This window comes from Astatotilapia calliptera, chromosome 20 (genome assembly GCF_900246225.1).
Source record: "Astatotilapia calliptera chromosome 20, fAstCal1.2, whole genome shotgun sequence".
Lineage (NCBI taxonomy): Eukaryota > Metazoa > Chordata > Actinopteri > Cichliformes > Cichlidae > Astatotilapia > Astatotilapia calliptera.
Window position 1 is genome coordinate 25,933,879 of NC_039321.1, and position 18,674 is coordinate 25,952,552.

At 40.2% G+C, this 18,674-nt stretch overlaps 1 protein-coding gene across 11 annotated transcripts in view; it reads right to left on the minus strand.

Annotated features, from left to right (window-relative positions):
• chl1a (cell adhesion molecule L1-like a) overlaps positions 1-18,674 on the minus strand; it is a 48,500-nt gene that overhangs the window by 7,921 nt on the left and 21,905 nt on the right. For 4 of the 11 annotated variants that reach the window (XM_026153857.1, XM_026153859.1, XM_026153856.1 and 1 more), the window contains exons 10-28: positions 18,478-18,612; positions 17,812-17,952; positions 16,011-16,122; positions 14,815-14,978; positions 14,350-14,515; positions 13,879-14,003; positions 13,606-13,710; positions 11,376-11,573; positions 11,166-11,236; positions 10,834-11,056; positions 10,644-10,679; positions 9,897-10,012; positions 9,270-9,474; positions 8,945-9,067; positions 6,996-7,181; positions 1,637-1,675; positions 1,128-1,190; positions 565-678; positions 120-281 (exon numbers count right to left, since the gene is read on the minus strand). In XM_026153857.1, the coding sequence (XP_026009642.1) occupies positions 120-281; positions 565-678; positions 1,128-1,190; positions 1,637-1,675; positions 6,996-7,181; positions 8,945-9,067; positions 9,270-9,474; positions 9,897-10,012; positions 10,644-10,679; positions 10,834-11,056; positions 11,166-11,236; positions 11,376-11,573; positions 13,606-13,710; positions 13,879-14,003; positions 14,350-14,515; positions 14,815-14,978; positions 16,011-16,122; positions 17,812-17,952; positions 18,478-18,612 (2,484 nt within the window). Of the gene's footprint in view, positions 1-119; positions 320-564; positions 679-1,127; positions 1,191-1,636; positions 1,676-6,995; positions 7,182-8,944; positions 9,068-9,269; positions 9,475-9,896; positions 10,013-10,643; positions 10,680-10,833; positions 11,057-11,165; positions 11,237-11,375; positions 11,574-13,605; positions 13,711-13,878; positions 14,004-14,349; positions 14,516-14,814; positions 14,979-16,010; positions 16,123-17,811; positions 17,953-18,477; positions 18,613-18,674 lie in introns of those variants that run through there. The other 7 variants (XM_026153867.1, XM_026153858.1, XM_026153863.1 and 4 more) reach the window with 5 other exon arrangements.

Consider the following 18,674-nt stretch of genomic DNA (forward strand, 5'->3'; position numbering starts at 1 on the left):
GAAATGAATAAATTCACACGTTCAGCACAGTCAGTCACTCACTCAGTCAGTTTGATAATGATATGCTGGTGTTGTTATCACTAAAATCTACTGACGCTGACAGTCTTTGCTTCTCTCACCTTTGGTGCGTGTCTCGATAACGTCTTCGAAAATACTAGCGTTATCGAGCAGCCTCTTAGCCATGAGGCGCACAGTGTACACCGTCCCCGGTTCGAGCCCGTCAATTATGTGGAAACTTTGAGAAGCGTTTACAGCCTCTGAAATCCGCCAGTTCCCATCACCTACACAGCCAAGCACAGGAAGTGCACAAGCAGCAAGTCTGTATTAGCAGAAGAGGATGTGCTGTTGGCGACTAATAAATGGTTCTCCAGTATTATGGTTACACTAAATATAACTTAAACACATCTGAATCCATTTTTAAAGGGAAGGGATTGAAGCAACCAAGGAGGCTTACGCTATATTTTTTAGGTGTTAATATAAAACATCCCTAGGTGTACCTGAACATGATACAACCTTAAATTCCTATCAATTTTTAGCAAGGCGGGGACAGGAAAAGTAGCTTACGGTTATTCATATAAGCCACATAAAGCTGCAAGCTCCGCTGCTCTTCTCTGGCAGTCCAGCTGATTTTGGCAAAGGTGTCACTCACGTAAGAGCTTATGTTCAACAGGGCTGGAACTGATAAAGAAAGAAGAAATAGGGGGAAGTAAATAAGGAGGAAAGGAAAACACAGACAGGCAGAGAGAAAAGGAGAGAGAAGGCAGGAAAAGAGGATTAGCAGAGGCAAATAGGATCCCCTGCAGCTTGAGAACAATCCGTCTAGCAGAAACCCTTCAAAAAGACAGTTCAAAAGGCATTTCCCGGCCCCAGACTTAATTGAGTGGAGTTGGATTTGGGCTCATAAAGGGTAGATATATAGATCGTGGGCGGGAGTGACATCTAGTTTTCCCTCTACGTTAAATAAAGCTGGCATTTCGTGGCGCACCCCCCACCACCACGAGTAGATATCAGAGCAGATTGAAACAACTCCATGCCTCGAATACTGTTGTTACTTGAAAGTTCAAGTACATCAAGACGAGCTCACAGGCTTAATATTGGCTGCGCATGTGTGAGTGTGAGCTATATACCTAAAGGAGGATGAGTAGAATTGCCTGAGATAGAGCTGGGAACAGAGAGAGAGCAGTTGTAGCCTGGAATGAAAGAGAAACCTCAGATGTTAGATTCCTTCTACAAAAGCTGTCAAGTCTAATATATTGTGCAACAAGCGAGACTACATAAAGGCGGAATTTGTTAGAGCGACTGGGAAAACTGCATTAATGGCAGTAACTGCACAAGCACAGCGCAATTTATACCGCGGTAGACACCCTGTAACTGCAGCACAACAATAAATCTGACTTGCAAATTTAAACCACAACTGTCACTTTCCGGCAAATGATTTGCACAAAGAAATGTCTTTCTGTCTCTCCCGAAGTGGTATACAGGACTCACCCAAATTATATTTGTACAACTATAAAGGACATGTTTTTGCTGAGGCTATGGAAAGCTACTTGCTACACCAACACGCCTACAACCTCGTCTGTCTCTACCACCACTTCTATGTTGGCTAGCTACACCAGCTGCAGGCGGTGATACATACTGCTCTGAGCAGGGGCCACAGCTGGAGTCTGGGACAAATCTTCAGAGGGATAAAAAGAAATCGAAGAAGCAGAAGATTACATGTTTATGAAAATCCCGCTTTAAGGTTTATAGACCAGGCACACAAACACATGCTGACACATTTGCAGGGCCACCGGAGAACAAAAGTGCATTCTCACAAACATATACAAGCTCTGTGTGTGTAGCTGCATCAAGTGCTGTTTGGATTTGAAGTCTGGTTGACATCTGCACCACTAGAGGGCACTGTGCAACCAAAAGATGACACCTATGTTTTTTTTCTGACAGTTACCTACGGAAAATTACTAATAACCTTATTCTAGAGATGATACGTGCATATATAGCAAATAAAAACAAGAAAACACAAATATTTTTCGTTTTTTAAAAATGACTGAATTCCTGTTTTTTGTCTAAATTTGATCTGGTTTCTCTAATTCGTCATTTTAAACAAAGAGCTTGCACATACAAACATAAAAAATTATTTTGGTAATAACCAGTGTTATAATTTAGTCCCTTATATTGAGGGCTGGTCTTCATACGATGAAGCTAAACATGTGCTACAGAGGTGTTTCCATGGAGAACAGAGAAGAGGATAACATCTGGAGAGGTGAAAAGCACCAGCAACAATACCAGCAAAGTATATAATTATAGCTAGCAATATAGTTATTGGTTAATTGAGGTTATTTAACAATTTTGACATTTTTCACCCTTTTATGTCTGAAATGCTGCATTGTTTATTTCAGAGCTGTTTCTTTAAATATATGGAATACACAGATGCAGATGCTCAGCCTCAATTAAAATGACCTGTCTTTATTTATAGCCAGCTAAACTCTTCATGTGTTTAGTGAAGCAATTAAGTATTAAATGTAGGATATAACCTCAAACTAAGCTACAAAGAAAACGAAGCTGCGCCTTGTGTTTGTGGGGTAATTCAAACTCCTCATCATCAGCCGTCAGGTAATGAGTGATGTGTCGGCATGTATGATGGGATAGTCGACAGCCGCACATCACCTCAGCAGGAGAATAACAGTGATTGCTGAATGGCATCGAAAGGGTTTATCCCGATTCAGCTTGAGCCCAAAAATTTAAAAAGGAGGGAAATGAAGATGAGTAATGTGTACAGGGTAAAGGTAAGGCATTTGTTAACAATGTAGATTCGCTTGTGAGGTGGAAAGGGGAGCTAGTGTTTGAGCCGCCTTGCTAAAAAAATGTCAGCAAGCAGACATGTTGTGGATGATAAAGGCTGTGTTCACAGTTACACGCGGTTCCTTTTAAACTGCAACATAAACACTGCTCTGCCTCTGGTTTTACTACTTGCACTTCAAAACAGATGCTCGTTTATTGCATTTTAATATGCTATTTTGTTTTCATCTTGTGTTGCCGTCCGCACATTTGCAAGAACGCTGGTTACATTTTCATTCCAAGTAATGGTTTCATTTAGTTTGTGTTCATCTGGACCACAGCCCAGTTTATTTACTTATTGTTTTATTGTTTTCTCATGTTGAAGAATTTCGTTTCTTAAATTTAAAAGAATAACAATAATTTTTCTGATTAAAATGCAGCACCTGGAGCCTCACAGTTTACCTTTTATTATCATTTTCTCGGTCAACCGGAGATCGTTGAATTTAGATTTACCAATCTAGCCGCACCCCCCCCCCCCCCCCCCCCCCCCCCACACACACACACACACACATCTTGCATTGGGCCCACCAAACAGCTAGAACCAGTCCTGCATGTTTACATTATTCATAGTTATATGAATTTAAACAAGGTTTGAATTTCTAACTGGGGAGGAAAAAAGGTATCTTTACCTGTGGCACACATATTACCTCATTTGTGAATGCGGTGAATTCCTGAATGCATTATCTCTCACATCATTTGGTGCGAATTAAGTGTGCCGCTACCTGAGCTTACATTAAAATATCCAGGATCCAAAAACAGAGCGCAGCATGCAAGCAAAAGTTTAAATAACAAGAAAATCTGCAGACTGAACACTGGATAGCCGGGGGGGGTGTACATAGATATCCGAGGTATAAGTTCAGACTGTGATTGTTTTTCTAAAGAAACTCAAAGTAAATAAATAGATGCGTTCGAGCCATTAGCAAATTTGTTGCCGATAACAACTTAGGTGTTCAAGTGCTGTGTCGGGGAGCAATAATTTAATCTCCAGAGAAACTGGTTATTTTTGTGTGACTTTTGAGGCATGTGCTCCTCTGTGCTTTTTGTCAAGTTTGCAGCCTGCTTTATCTTTGCTCCTTTGTTATCTCCTGAGACCTGATGGAGAAAAATAGATATTTCTCCTACTGTGTGCCACGCTGTTCTCTGTGGCTGTTAGCTTTGTTTTTTTCTCCCGTTTTTTTTCCTGCTCGTGTTTCTCATGTTTCAACACATTCTTTTACCCTTTTTTCCCCCCTTTTTTTGGCTTGCCCTCCAGAAACTCACTGGCATTGCAAACTTTTCAAGCACAGACATGTGGACGCGTGCACGGGTCTGCGTAATTGTTGTAGTTCAGACATGTCACTCTGTGATTTGTCCAGAATATTTTCAAGGCAGGCAGCTGTTTATCCTAGCTAAATGGTGAGAGGCATTAAAAGCTTATTCAGTCAAAAAGGTGAACTATAAAAGGACTACTTCAGCGCCTGACCTCACTAGCTCCCGTGCATTCATCTTTCTTTTTTGCCCTGCTGTCACTCCATCACTCCCCGTTAACGTCTCTAAATTCACTCTGCCCCTGCTCTGTGCTGTTGGTCTCCATAAATCTCCTCCACTGCATTGTGACTAACGTGCCCCGAGGACAGCTCTCTCAAACAGAGCTATTTTATCTCCGCATCGAGCCTCTACTCAACCATATTTACAAACAATGCATCTAATGGCTCTCGGGCCGGACATCCACCTACAAGATGCAGAGCTTCTCAAAGGAAGCATAAAAGCTCAGGAAGACTGAATAACTTTTATCAAAATATGCAGAGCCAGCAAATGGATGCTAAGCACTAGAAGGAGGAGCTCGTGGAGAGGATTTTATTCAAGATATAAATTAAAGCCACCACCATCTGTGTAGTTATTTGTGAATTAGTGAGCATTTTTTGTCAAATATAAGCTTTATTATGCTCTCATGTGACTGATTTGCTTCTACCTGACATCAAGGCTAAGCAAGTGATCTGCTCCAAGTCTACAACTTCTGGCTCCTCTGATAAATTCATTTTGTATAACATGAGTCAAGTTAGCCCTTAATTCTAAGACTTTTGTGAGGGTGCAGGCATTTCTTAGTTAGCAAAGTGGCACCAGCTTAATTCCTGCTTTCACTTACAGTCTCTTTAATCACATTATTGTAATTTCTCACATCGCTTTATTTAAAAGAGTCTTTAAAGCATAAAATATTTGCACACGTCCGCCGCCAGACTTCAAAACAAAGTCAAAAAGAGGAACCACAGCGCTCCGGTTTTAAATGAGCTGCACTCAATATGCTCAGCGTATCCTTTCAAAATTTCCAAATCGTCGTTTTGCTTTTAAACTCTAACTGGCTCAAGACTAAACCGCAGACTCGGAGGTTCACTCGGATCCTCTGCTCGCAGGTTTGTTGAATATTCACAGCCGCTGTCACACGAAAACTGGAGATGTACCTTTTTATATGCAAACTGCGGAAAGCATTTACAAGGACATTAGGGAGGCAATTTCACCGAGCTTTTTAAGGCAGCAGCTTGACACTTAATTTGCCCGTTTCGGTTACAGTAGCTCCCTCATCTTATATATATAATTTACAGTCTGAGGGGGCTTGTGAAGATACTTCTATTTTGCATTTGCTTCGCGTTCAATATAGCTTTTCTCATTAAAAAATGATATGAGCTTATAAATTTGGGTAAAAAGTTTAATCTTCAAAACATGTACATAAATTCTAGAATTCTGTAATATACTCAATGCTCTGCCCAGCTTTTGCTTTAATGGCATTGTGCACTTGAGCTGGAATGGACAAGCTGGTGCAAAGCCTGATAACCTGGTATGATTCGATGCTCCATGGCTTTTGAGCTTCTTTTAGTATTCAAGTAGTTCTACAAAGCTTTGAGTTGTGTTGGGCTCATTATCCTTCAGTGGTATGAAGCCTTCTCCACAAAGATGCAAACCACAGAGTACAGCATGTCATGCTGGAGTGCTATGTCATCTGGAGTTGATGCAATGCAGGTGCGGGTTTGATAAACTGCTTTTTCATCCTCTCTTCTCTTCATACATACACATTTCTGATTGAAGTGGGATTCATTAGCAAATAGGATTTGTTTCCAGTCATCCTCTGTGCAGTGCTGGCACATCTTGGCCCACCCCAAGTATTTGGCTTCGTTTCCCCTCCTGAGAATTGGTTTAGAGACGCATTAATGATCCACTAAGACCACAACAAGACAGATGTTTTTGATAGGACTTTTCTGATAGGGGTCTCGCTTTCTTTAGTTAGCAAATGTATTAATTCTCATTTTCTCAGTGAACAAAGCGTCGTGTATTGATCCTCTGATGGTGTGGTCTCTTTTGGTCTGCCTGATTGTGTTTTGGATACATCTGAGTTCAAGCAGATGTTATTCATTTGCTCTGAATAACAATCTGACTTCTAACACTTTTAGTTAGTTACAATGTCATGTTTCCCCCTATCAAAATACCAATTAGTCCTTGAGCCACAGACATATTTGTACATTTCTGCCCTAGACAAGCACATCAAACCCACCTTAGTATCTTGAAGGACATTCTCAACTGAAGGATTTGTACAACAGAGCTAAAAATGTTGTAAAATTGCCCTTTCGTTTTATTGCTGACCTTGAAATTGTTACACCTTGTGTTTTTTAATGATTTAAATGTAGTTGTTCTCAGCTTTGCATGAAAATATCACAAATTTCTGATGTGATTTCAAAGTGGATTTTACTACAAATATTACTATATTCTGCTGAACTAAACAAAAACTGGTGCTAGATTGTTAAACAGTGTCTGACAAACACTCCTATTGGAGAGGTTAAGCTGTGATGAGTGAGGCTCTAGAGAGGAAGTAATATTTCAACACACAGGTTTTTTCCAATCTCATCTTTCTTAGATGGTTTCTAAGTTCAGTTAAGTCCAATATCACTATCAGGACAATCCCTTCTTTTAAAACACAGCTTGTATGCACAAAAATGACAGTATGACCTCTTCAAAGTCTGATCTGTACTCACTTGAATTATACAAAGTAGTTTTGGCCTTAATAATGATGTTTCTCCCTTGTATGAATGAATACATCACAGCAGTGCTGTGTTTTATCTGTGGGATTTTCATATATTAATCCAATAAACAGGCACACTACCACCCAAGTTAAATGCATTTCATTAGCTCACCTGGCTCTGGAAAATCAGTTCGGCTCTCTTCGGCCTGTGGAGGCCCACAACCTGCTCGAGTGCACGCTCTGAGGTCGAAGCGGTAAAGGCTGTCCCCCTTTAATCCCTGAAGTGTCCAATGGTTGGTGTCAGCCCCGGTAATGTTGATCTCTTTGGAATCAATCACCTCGAGTGCAGTCTCATTAACTGTAGACGAAGAAGAAAGATGGTCAGGTCGGTTCACGTGCTGAGAGCGAGCCTACGATGTATCGATGCAGAAAAAGTCATCGCAGCTGGGTCGTGTGGGAGGTTAGCGTAACACGGCTATAATGAGGGTCAGCGGTCGAGGGAAGGAAGAGATGAAGAGATTTTATGCTGTCTCATGAAGGAAGTGAATATAGCAGATACATGTTGTGACAGGTAAGCTGAGGAGGAATACATTATGAGGAAAGAAGAGAGAAGATGAAAGAGGGAAATAAAGAGCTCAAGAGGAGGGGGGGGGTGTAAACAAGTGGCAGGGCACGGATGAAAAGAGGAGGTGGAGAAGATGAGAAAAGAGAAAAGTAATAGGAAGTGGTAACCGAGCAGAGACTATGAAGGGATTTTTTTTAACTCTGCGTAAAAGGAAGAAAAAATTACAAAAACAAGTGATGGGAAGGAAGACAATGAGGGGGAAGAATGCATAAGGAAGCAGTAGAAGGAAACCAGAAGAGCTACAATCACAAGTAGCACAACATATCACCAAATATGCATTATAGATCAAAGTACAGTATGTGTGCACTGCTGAAAGCAACACTTCTTTTGAAACCTCCCTCAGTGATGCCATTACTGTGCCAATACCGAACCACAGGTGAGAGCTGATGTGCCAAGCCCATTGTACCACTTTGCAAAAACAATGTTTTGGGGGTTTTTTTGGGGGGGGGGGGGGGGGGGGGTTGCAGCGGCAGTAGAGAGCACAGGATATTTTACGTTGCCGACAACAGATCACACAGTGCTGTCAGGAAACCAAAGGATACTGCACATACAGCGCAACATATATTGTTTATTCATAGGAACCAAATTTTCATTTAAGTGATATGGTGAATCAGTTCAACTAAAAAAAAAAAAAAAAAAACACACCCACAGATTGCAGTGTGTGGGAATAACTGTGTAAAGTCTTACATCTGATATGGGAAAAAAAAAAAGGCAGAAATAGAGGGACAGAGTGTATTGAAGAGCTGGCCAGACTCTGTGGGTGCTGTTGGAGGCGGCACAGGGCTGTCTCTGCCTTCACATTTTACACAAAAGACTTCAGAAATGTCAGCCAACGAGAGTGTAGGCTTTGAAAACAGAGAGTGTAATGAAAGCCCCTCACTCACTTGTCCATTCTTACTGTACTACAGCATAAAGGTGCTTTTTCTTTTTCTTTTGCAAAAAGAAAAGCTTCTGAGTGATAAATGCAAAAAAAAATAAATACAAATAAAATAGCACAAGAGGCACATAGAGCACTGGTTTAAATGCTTCTTTTGGGAGGAAACATGCAGGAGGATATGAGATAAGAAACACAGAGGAAAGTGTCAAGCCACGGGCTAAAGTATCTTGAAACAATTAGGCCGTTGCAGACTGGAGGAGGGTTCAGTGTCACACAGTGCCACCTACTGTCTGGGACGACGCCACACGAGATTAGAAGGGAAAAGGTGATGTGCAGATGATAGTGTATGCAACAATGTTTTTTAAATCGAAATTAAACCTCCATATGTGTAAATCGAAGCTGTAGTATCACATATCCACCCCCTCTACACCTCCTTCTCTCTTTAATAATCTTTTCCTCTCTTGCGTCCCCTTTACCGACGCTGCTGTTGAACGACTGTTTACACTTCGCCCACTGTAACACTACAGACAAAGCCCTGAGTTACAGCAGAGACAACTCTGTTATGATGGAAAACCTCATGTAGGTTCAAAGGTCTACAAAGTGTGGTGTGTTTACATACTGAGGTGGTACTGCAGGAGGTAACTGGTGAGGATGCCATTTGACTTTGGCGGCTGTGCCCATTCCAGCCTAACTGAATCTCTCTGGATGATGGAGGAAGTAAGGACGGTAACTTGCTCTGGAACTACACAAACAACAACAGTGGTAAGATAAGCACACATTTTTTTAAAAACTGGGATGAAAAACACACTGATCTAAAACCGATCTTGTCACAAGGATGCAATTCATTTTAAAGCTGAATTCATAGTTTGTACAGTTTTCAGCACGTGTGCATAAACGCCTGAAGCATGGGTTGTTTAGCGTGTGTGATCACAGTATCACCTCACCTCCCTCTGGTGTATTAAAGGTCACCGGATCACTCTTGGGTCCATTGCCCTTCTTGTTGAAAACATAAACAGTGAGTTTGTATTCAGAAAAAGGTTCGAGTCCTGGCACAATGACATGACTTCTGTTTCCAGAAAAGGACATGGAGTGACTCAAATCTAAAATCTTGTCGGGATTCAGGAGACTTCTTCTCCTCACCCAGTGAACCTGTGAGAGGGTGGAATATAAAACAACAAGAAGGACAGTAAGATAATGAAAGAGCTCCTTTACACACACATCTTTTTGTCACTCTTTTACTTTGCCACTGTGCATCCTTCAAACTTTCAACACAAGTACAGCATTAAAACTCATTAAATGATAAATTTGGGTATAATTTTTTAAAAAATGTTTAAAAATTATATCCAACCAAAAGTAAAACTCTCAAAATGTGCTGTCACGATGAGAGTACATGCAGAGATCTCATTTTAGAGTTTGTCCTCCAAATGACAAAAATCATTCCACCAGAAAAAGCGCGCTATTCAGAAAGCAGACATTGGAGGATTTTCAAATACCGAGAAAAACACGCTGCTGTTTGAAGTTCCTTTGCTGGAATTGAAAATGCAGAGATGTTTGAGAAGCTGACAACTTACATTATAACCACCCAGGCGACCTCGCACCGTGGCAGGCGGAACTGGGGTCCAGCTAACCCTCAGAACAGTGGTGTTGATCACCTCCACAGCAATGTCCCGTGGTGCCGCAGTAGGAACTAAAGACGGTGGGAGGAAGTTGAGAAACACAGAAAGTCTGTGAACAGCAGACCTTTATTCCGACTTTTTTCCCAACATATTGAAAATAAAATGTTTGTAGTTGCAGAAAGTTACAAAATACATCAACCTTGTTAGATTAATACAGTGTTTTAAGCTGAGGAATGGTGTTCTGTTGCTTGATGAATTGATGAGTCAAAACATTGGTGCTGGTATAAAAAGCCAAGAAAGTGCACAGAAAATATGCTGAGCTACATGCAAAATGAAGCAAATTAGCTACTGAAAGCAGGGGGAAAATCCACACCAGACACAAAATGGCACTGTAAATATTTTCTACTCTACGCGTTACTGTAACGACAGGAGCACGGCAGACACTGGAAAGTGAAGCAGCCCTCGTGCCTCAGTAGGCCTACAGCGCAAAGCGTGTTGTGATCTATCAAATCCCCAACAGCTTCTGAGACAGAAGTGGAAATTTGACATCCCTCTCCTCTACAAAGGTTATCTGCCACCTGCTAGCAGTGGTGTTTTTTTGTTTTTCCTTTTACAAAAGGAAGGAAAAGTCACTACTGCACCACCTGCACAGGGTTAAAACCTTGGGTAAGTGGAGGGGGGAGAAAAAGAAAAGAACTTAACCTGACACATTTTCCCGCAGACAATGCCAAAAGACAACTGAGAACACGGTAAAGAATCATAACACGAGAAGTTCAGAGTTAAAAGAAAACCAACAGACAAATATGCCAGTTCAGCTTTGGGGTATGTTGTAATGAAGTCAGTTGCAGGTAATTATATCGTACGCTGAAATATATTAATACATACTACTCACCATCTTCCCCAGAGTAACCTGTAACAGGCTTAGGCTCTGGCCCCCAGCCGTAGCTGTTTCTGCTCAGGATTTTAATCTCGTAGGGGACAAAGGTGGGCGTGTTGTTCACGAGAAACACAGATCTGTTGACCATGTGCTCCGTGAAGCTATCTTCCACCCCAAGTTGGCGGTACTTCACTTTGTACTCAAAGCCTGGGCCGTTGCGCTCAACAGGTGACAGCGGCTACAATATGACAGTGCAGAGAAATTGTTACAATCCTATAACAACTTCTAGTGAAAATTCTTACAGATAACAAGTCTTTTAAATTTAAATGAATAAACAATTCTCATACCTCCCAACTGATTTCCATTTGATGAGGATGATGGCCTTGAATTTTGATGTTTTCTGGGTTCCTATCGGGTGCTTTGGAGACATGTGTGCATTTGTATAAATCATTTTTTGCAGAATAAAAAAGATGCCATTTTTAATACTAAAACTTGCATGCTTTGACATGTTACACATAACCAGAGAGACATTTTTAATAAATAGGAGCTGGTCTCACCAGCAGGGGGTGTTTTGTGTCGTTCAGTCGGCTCACTCGGGGGTCCGGGTCCAATGGCATTAACAGCATACACTCTGAACTGGTAGTTAAGGTTCCCGTATAGTTTTAGCTCAGCTGTTGCTTGGTTACCGGTGACTCTCTGTAGCTCCTTCCACCTTCCAGGCTCCCAGCGGTTCTCTTCATACTCCACTACAAATTCTGTGCTCACAAAGAGAGAGGACACACGCAGTTGTGACAATGACACTGATTATTAAAAGCATATATTAGGCTTTTATACTTTTGCTTAGATTATATCATATAGAGAGGTTATCTACACCGCCGATCAGTATCTATGAGTGCTGATTTACCCCTTCCTTGATAAATGAATAATTCAACATTATCTTATATGAGTGTTAAATGAGATTACCAATACCACTCATGCATTTCTAATTATGAACCTGGAGGCAGGGACCATTAGTGTAGTACAATGTGAGTAAGAAAAAAAGTACCAGGGAGAAAAGGATTTCTGGTGGTATTATGAATTCTCAGATAGACGATTCATATTAACCCCTTTTATCACCCTTTCTGTGCCACGAAACTTCTAGGATTAAGGGTTGTGCTACCTTCTCTAATTTGAATTTATTAAATTAAGAACTGACAGTGGTATTAACACTAGGGCCAGAGCTGAAGGGGATAGTGAGAAGGCGCTTTACCACGCTGTCATTAACAGCGATCAGAAAGACAAATTGGCACATCACAGAAAGAGCTAAAAGCCTCCTGTCCATTGTATATTTTTGCGCTTCTGATTTTGTTATCTTCCTAAAGACTAATTATGTTCATTACTTTACAGTTTTCTTTCAATCCTATATTTTTGGTTATGATGTTCATTAGCATGCACTTAAATAAACTCTGTATAGATATGTAGTATATAGGTTTTTTTTACTGCTAATGTTTTGTGTGTCTTTTGAAAGCGCCCCCATGAGCCTGTGGGTGACTTTGTAAATAATCTGGGGGTTTTTTGTTTTGTTAAAAAAAAAGGCGTTATGTTGTTCCTGATCAACAGGTGGTGATTATGTGCCAAAAAACCTAGAAATGATACAAAAAAAGAAAGAAAGGAAGAATGAAACTAGTAAAAATGGCTATAATGAAAGATTCTTCTAAGAAAAAATGCTGTCATCCTTGTTAAATATTAACACTTATTGATGAGTATCACGGGATTGAAAATGCTTTTTGTTCTAAAAGATTTATCTGATTTCAGTCACAAAAAACAGCCATTTTTTCCCCACTGTAACAACCATCACAGCTAAGAATATTAATAACACAACACTGATGAACCCATACAAATTCTTACCACCAAAAATAATTTCACCCTCCCTTTTGAAGCCTAAATGAGAGACAAGCTCCCCTGCTGGGATTCTCAGCGCTTTGCAGCTTTCTTCACTTGTTTAAGTGATCACAGCATCAACTAAATCTCTTTTTCACACGGGAAGCATGAAAACGCTCAGTGATTTGCAGTAAATCACTTGAAAGTTGCATCGAAAAAACAATTTCAGTTTTTAATAATAACCTGCAGACTTTTTTCCAACTGTGAAGCAGCTTTAGTCCGCATACTCGGGCTCTGGTCAGTGCATGCACGTACAGCACAGGTGTGCCTGAATGCTAATTTCAGTTGCTCCCTTGTCACAAGGGGTCGCAACATCGAATCGCCCTGGATGTTTTGATTTGGCAGAGCTCTACACTGGAGGTGTTCCTGACGCAATACCAAAGGGTTTTGTGTCTTCAGCTAGAATCAAACAAGTGACCTTTCTCTTACCAAGCAAAAGTGCAAACTACTACACTATGGAGGCACTACAGCTGTGTGCATGCATTTTATATGCTTTGTTTACTGATTATGCATTATACGATTCTTTTTCCCAGTGGCGAGGCTAAAGAACTGCAGAACTAGACAATGATATTGGACTCTCATCTGATGGTTGGGGTTGTGTTCTAACATTGCAGGGTCTTTACTTTAGAGCATGAAGTGCCTTGAGGTGACTCTTATTGTGAATTGGTGCTATGTAAATGAATAGTATTGAACTGAATTGAATACTCTGTTCAGTTAGGGTGTGTCTTACATGTAAAAGTAACTAATAAATGAAAAGTATTCAGTCACCTTCCATTTTTTTGTTATCCTATCTTTATTAACAAGTATTTACAACAATACACAAAAACCTTCTTCCAGGCTTTCTGCTTTTTGCCCATTAACTTTTACCTGTTACGGTGCTGTTATGATCGCTTCCAGGTATCCAAGACAAAACAACATTCCTTGGACTGTCAAGTTCGGACAGGTCTAACTTTATCGGAGCATCAGGAACATCTGCCGTGCAGAACAAAAGAGCCGTCAACCGTCAACGTGATAACTAAAACATCTAGAGAATCTCAAATGTGTTAATGAACAAATACCAGAATATTTATTTAACTGTTTGAAGCCAAATCATTTCCAAAAATGTGCGATAAATATTTAACCATACATAATTCATCTTACCCCGTACAGTGAGTACTGCAGTGGCAGAGTCCTCATCTAGGCTTGTTCTAGCAGTGCATGTATATGTTCCCTGATCACTCAGGTTTACATTCATGATCTCCAGCATGGCACCTTTCACAGAGTATCTGAACATAAGTGAAGATTTGTCAGAGTAAGTAATTTCAATCCACCTCTCAAGCAGAGGCCCCTCCACCAAAGCTGCATAATAAAAGAGAATTTAAAGCCATGCATAATTTAGTCATGCTAGCCTTTTATTATCCAGTAAGTGCACTGGTTGATGCTACAGCCTAACTTTCTAATGTCTGTAACTAAAACCGTAGCATGTTAAACGATAAATAGAGATGAGCAGACAATATGTCAGCAAAATGCATCCTCCGATCAAGATACACATAAAAGTTTATATTGATGAATTTATTATTCTACTCAGTAAGAGCATCAGCATAAAAGCACCATCAAAGCAAAACCAGTTACCTGGAATTTTTCTCAGAGGAAAGTGGGATCTCCTTGTTTTCCTTTCTCCACACCAGCTCAAACGTGTCCTGCAGACTTGCATCATATTCAGTCTTGCACATCAATTTGGCCAACTTCCCACTGTCAACCTGCGTGTTCTGAGGTGGACCTACAATTTTTGTAGCGTCTAAAGATAACACAAAAACCAGGGGGGAAAAACACAAGTGAAATAATCCTCACAAGCCCAGCTTGATTTAAATAGCAATGTGAGTCTCTGAAATTGAGCCAAATCATTGATTTCATAAATGACTGTTTATGGCTGGAACTTCCTTCAACATATGAGAGAGACTGCCTAGCTTTATTAAACTACTTAAAGCACAGAATATTCAAAAGAAATACATTCCTTCTTTTCTTCTTTTTACCTTTGTGCGCAGCGACTACGAATATCCCTGCCTACAAAAAGCAGTAATTATGTTGCTGAGATACCTTTCACATCCAGCACAGCAGTGACAGCCGACGAGCCCTCCATGTTACTCGCAACGCAGATGTATTTCCCGCTGTCACCTTTTTCCGCGTTAATGATTTTCAATGATTGTCCGCTCTCAAAAGCAAGGAAACCTTCCCCCTCGATGGCTTTTTCATCTTTGGTCCTAGGAGAGAAAGTTTTCAACTTTACTTGGTGCTTCCACACAACTTATCCAACACCTCAAATGCAAATCAAAAGGTGCCGATTTGCTGCAAGTTCAGAGTTTGAAAGCGTCTGGTGTTTTCACTTTTGCGACTTTAAAGAATGTCATATATTATTCCGTGTTTTATTTTTAAGGGCTTGAAAAATAGGAGGCAACTAGATCCTATCATGTGACCTATTGAGGTCACCTGAGACAAGGTGTGAGTGGGGGTTGAAGTATTCAAAGGACTGCGTTGTAGGTGGCTGATGTAGGTCAACGATGGTCATTCACAGCAGACAAAGATGGCCTCCTTTACTCCTTTTTCAAACCATCTTGATGCAAAAATGAGAACTTTGGCATCCTCAAAATATTTTTTGTCCTTTAGGTGTAAATGTACAGGTGAGTCTCATCCTGTGGAGGTGGCTCTTCTATGTTGTTTGTGGAGTGGCTGTTTGATTTCTCCAGTGTAGAGCTCCAAGCACTCCTTTATCCTTGGGATGAAGAAGTTTTTCAAGCTCCCAAGACCACCACTAAACTTTAACAGATGGGCTACACAGTTTACTTAATTAAAGCAACACACAGGGTTGCTGATTAGAAATGAAGCGCAGGTTTTCTACAATGACAAGTTCTATCTTAATATTTGGCATTTGTGGCATCGTCTGTGTCTTGCCTCGGACTGTCTGTTTCTCTTTTGAGCAGCAGTGATAGTAAATGGGATTCATGTTGCCCAATTTCAAGGAACAGAAGATGATTATCTCATTAACCAGACATAAGTGTCAACATCACAGCGTGTCATACAGACACCTGAAGCAGTGTGGGAGTGATAGCATGACTCACTGCTGTGATAGTGCTCTCGGGTTCATTCTTTAGACTGCTTCTCTTTACACTCTTCCACATTAATATGTAAAAGTGGCTATTTCTTATATTTTAAAAGGCAGGCAAGTGTAAATTACTAATGACGCTTTTAACTTGCTTGCTTGTCTTACTTGTTAAGACAAACCCAGCTCTACTTACCAAGAGATGCTGGATGGTGGAGAGCTGAAAACACTGCAGTTCATGGTGATTTCCTTTCCTACTACTGCAGCATACTCCTGGTTGTTCTCTGTCAGTATAAGCGGAGCCATATCTAAAAGCAAGAGGAAGGAGCTGACTCAAATGCCAAAGAAAATACAGATAATCACAGGCTCTGGTAACACTGCACAATTCTACTGATCCAAGAACATGATCTTTCTCAGTCCTGTGCCCTAATCCATAGATACACACCAGTTAGTTATGTCCACACAGCTGGATCAAACACGACTGTAGAGATAAAACTATTTGCCTGTTAAACAATACTTTAATGGACACAAACTAAACGGACGTGATCTTCATCATCAGTAAATTTAGTTCCATCTTTCGAATGACTTTTCTAATTTTCACATATTTGTGATTGATAATTGATCATGAAAGTAATTTGCACATATAAGATCACCGCATTTTGGTCATTTGAGGCAGCTAAGATAATAGCTAAAAGGAACAAAATGCTGTTGGTGTCCTGCGGTCTTGAAACCAGATGTGAAGATAGAGACACAAGGCAGGTCCACTCTAACACATATGCTGTTTTATCATTGTTTTTGATGTTGTATCAGACCAAAACTTACAAAGATCATTCAGTGAGTCCGGGAACTAGCAACTGAAAATTGTAGAAAACTAGATCAGATCCCTAAACCCTAACCAAGGAAGGTAAAAAAAAAAAGGCAGATTAGCTTGGGTAAAAGACCGAAACACGTGTGAAGTTGAGGCACACAACGATGTGTTTCGCTGGTAAAGTTTCTGGGCTGCCTTTCCTCATAACAGCCATCCCTCAAGATTTTCTCCATTTGAAGCAAAGCATTATCAGGGATTCTAACACGTAGTCCTTTTACTGAATAAGTATAATAAGTATTAGAATAATCTTAATTTATTTTATGTATTTATTTGGCTGAAATCTACAAATTCCTCCTAAAGTGTTGCTAAATTTTTCACACTGGTCCTTTAATGTCTCCTGGTGACTCATGCCTTAGAAGTAATATTAACAACTAACATTAACCAAGTGTTAAAATGTAGTAAATTACTTACTCAACCTTAAAAACTGGATAATCTAAGAAAGGAGTTTTTATTCAAGGCTGTCCAACCTAAGCAATTCTTGCTGCTAAGACTGGCACAGACCAGTAGTTGCTTTTTCCTCCAGGTATCTTTGAAGAACTTTTTAAAATGATCATTTGAAAACTACATTTGTATTTACTGGGGTTATCTTTGTGTAATATTAAAATGTGCTTAATGATCTAAATCATTTAAGCATAACAAATACTCAAATAACTAAGAAATCAGTTACACTGCAGTTAGTCAATACGCTGAACCCTGAAATTGCTCCTGATGATCAGGCTACGCTTGCATTAGAGCTCCTTGCCACCACTGTGTGAATGAGAGGAAAGAAAGAAAAGAGGTGCTTTGGATAAAGGCTCCATTATCATTTCTAAAGAATACTACAGCAAATGGAAGTCCACTCAGACTTCAGCTGAAAGAAAACTCTACATTCACCCTAATAGGCAAATAATGATTAGATGTGGATCTTAGATGTACAATGATAAGATACTGGAGAAAATCTCAGGGCTATGAAGCAGTGGGTGTAAGTGTTTCTTCTTATGAATCATACCAGGAAAACAATCTCTATCAGCAAAAATAATGAGACTGGCTAAAGAAAACTGGCTTCCAGTACAGTTCCTTATAGCATATTATTATAAGATGTTATATTATGAGCTACTTTTTAGGTAAAGCACTACAACACAGAACTTACTCATGATCACGATGTTAACGTTGGCTAGAATATTTCCGTGTCTGTTGGAGGCTTCACACTGGTAGACGCCACTGTCCTCTGCTTTGGCATTGAAAAGTATCACAGTGTCATCAAACACTTGCATCCTCTTATCTGGGTCATCTGACAGCAACACAGACATAAATAAATTACCAATTTTATCATCATAAAAGCAACTCAATATATCAACATGTTCTTTTCAGGATAGCACCAGCATCAGTGTTGGATAAATCTGTAAAAAATCTAGATGTTTTGAATACAACTTAAATATATAAGAGTCAGATAGCAGCTTCTCTTTAATATAACCTTTTAAAAACCCACGTAATTATGTGTATATTGCCACATTGCCACAACACATTTCCTTTTGAGAAATTTAATAATATTCAAAACAAATGATTCCTACTCAGACACTGTACAAGAGAAGGCACCAACTACTTTTAATTAGCGCATGCTTCTGTTCAGCATACCTTGCCTTTCAACTTCTGAAGGAGAAAAATAAAATCTGTTATCTCATCATTTCAAACACTAAGCAGACTGTTGCCTGTCACATTACTCCAGCTTGACGTCAGGGATAGCTGCTCATTGCACTGCCCTCCTGCCCGGAGGCGCAATATGAATTAAACCACATCAACAATTATTCTCACTCACCTCTGAACATTACTCCATTCCTCCTCCACGTTATTGCTGGTTGTGGTTTTCCACTGACGGAGCACTTGATGTGCACATCAGACCCAATCACAGTGAGCTGGCTCTGAGGAGGCTCTGTCAGCCACTTTGGTGGCTCTGGGAGATGTTAAGAGGAGTCATGATGATTTCAGATAAAACAAACAGCCATCCACGTGTCA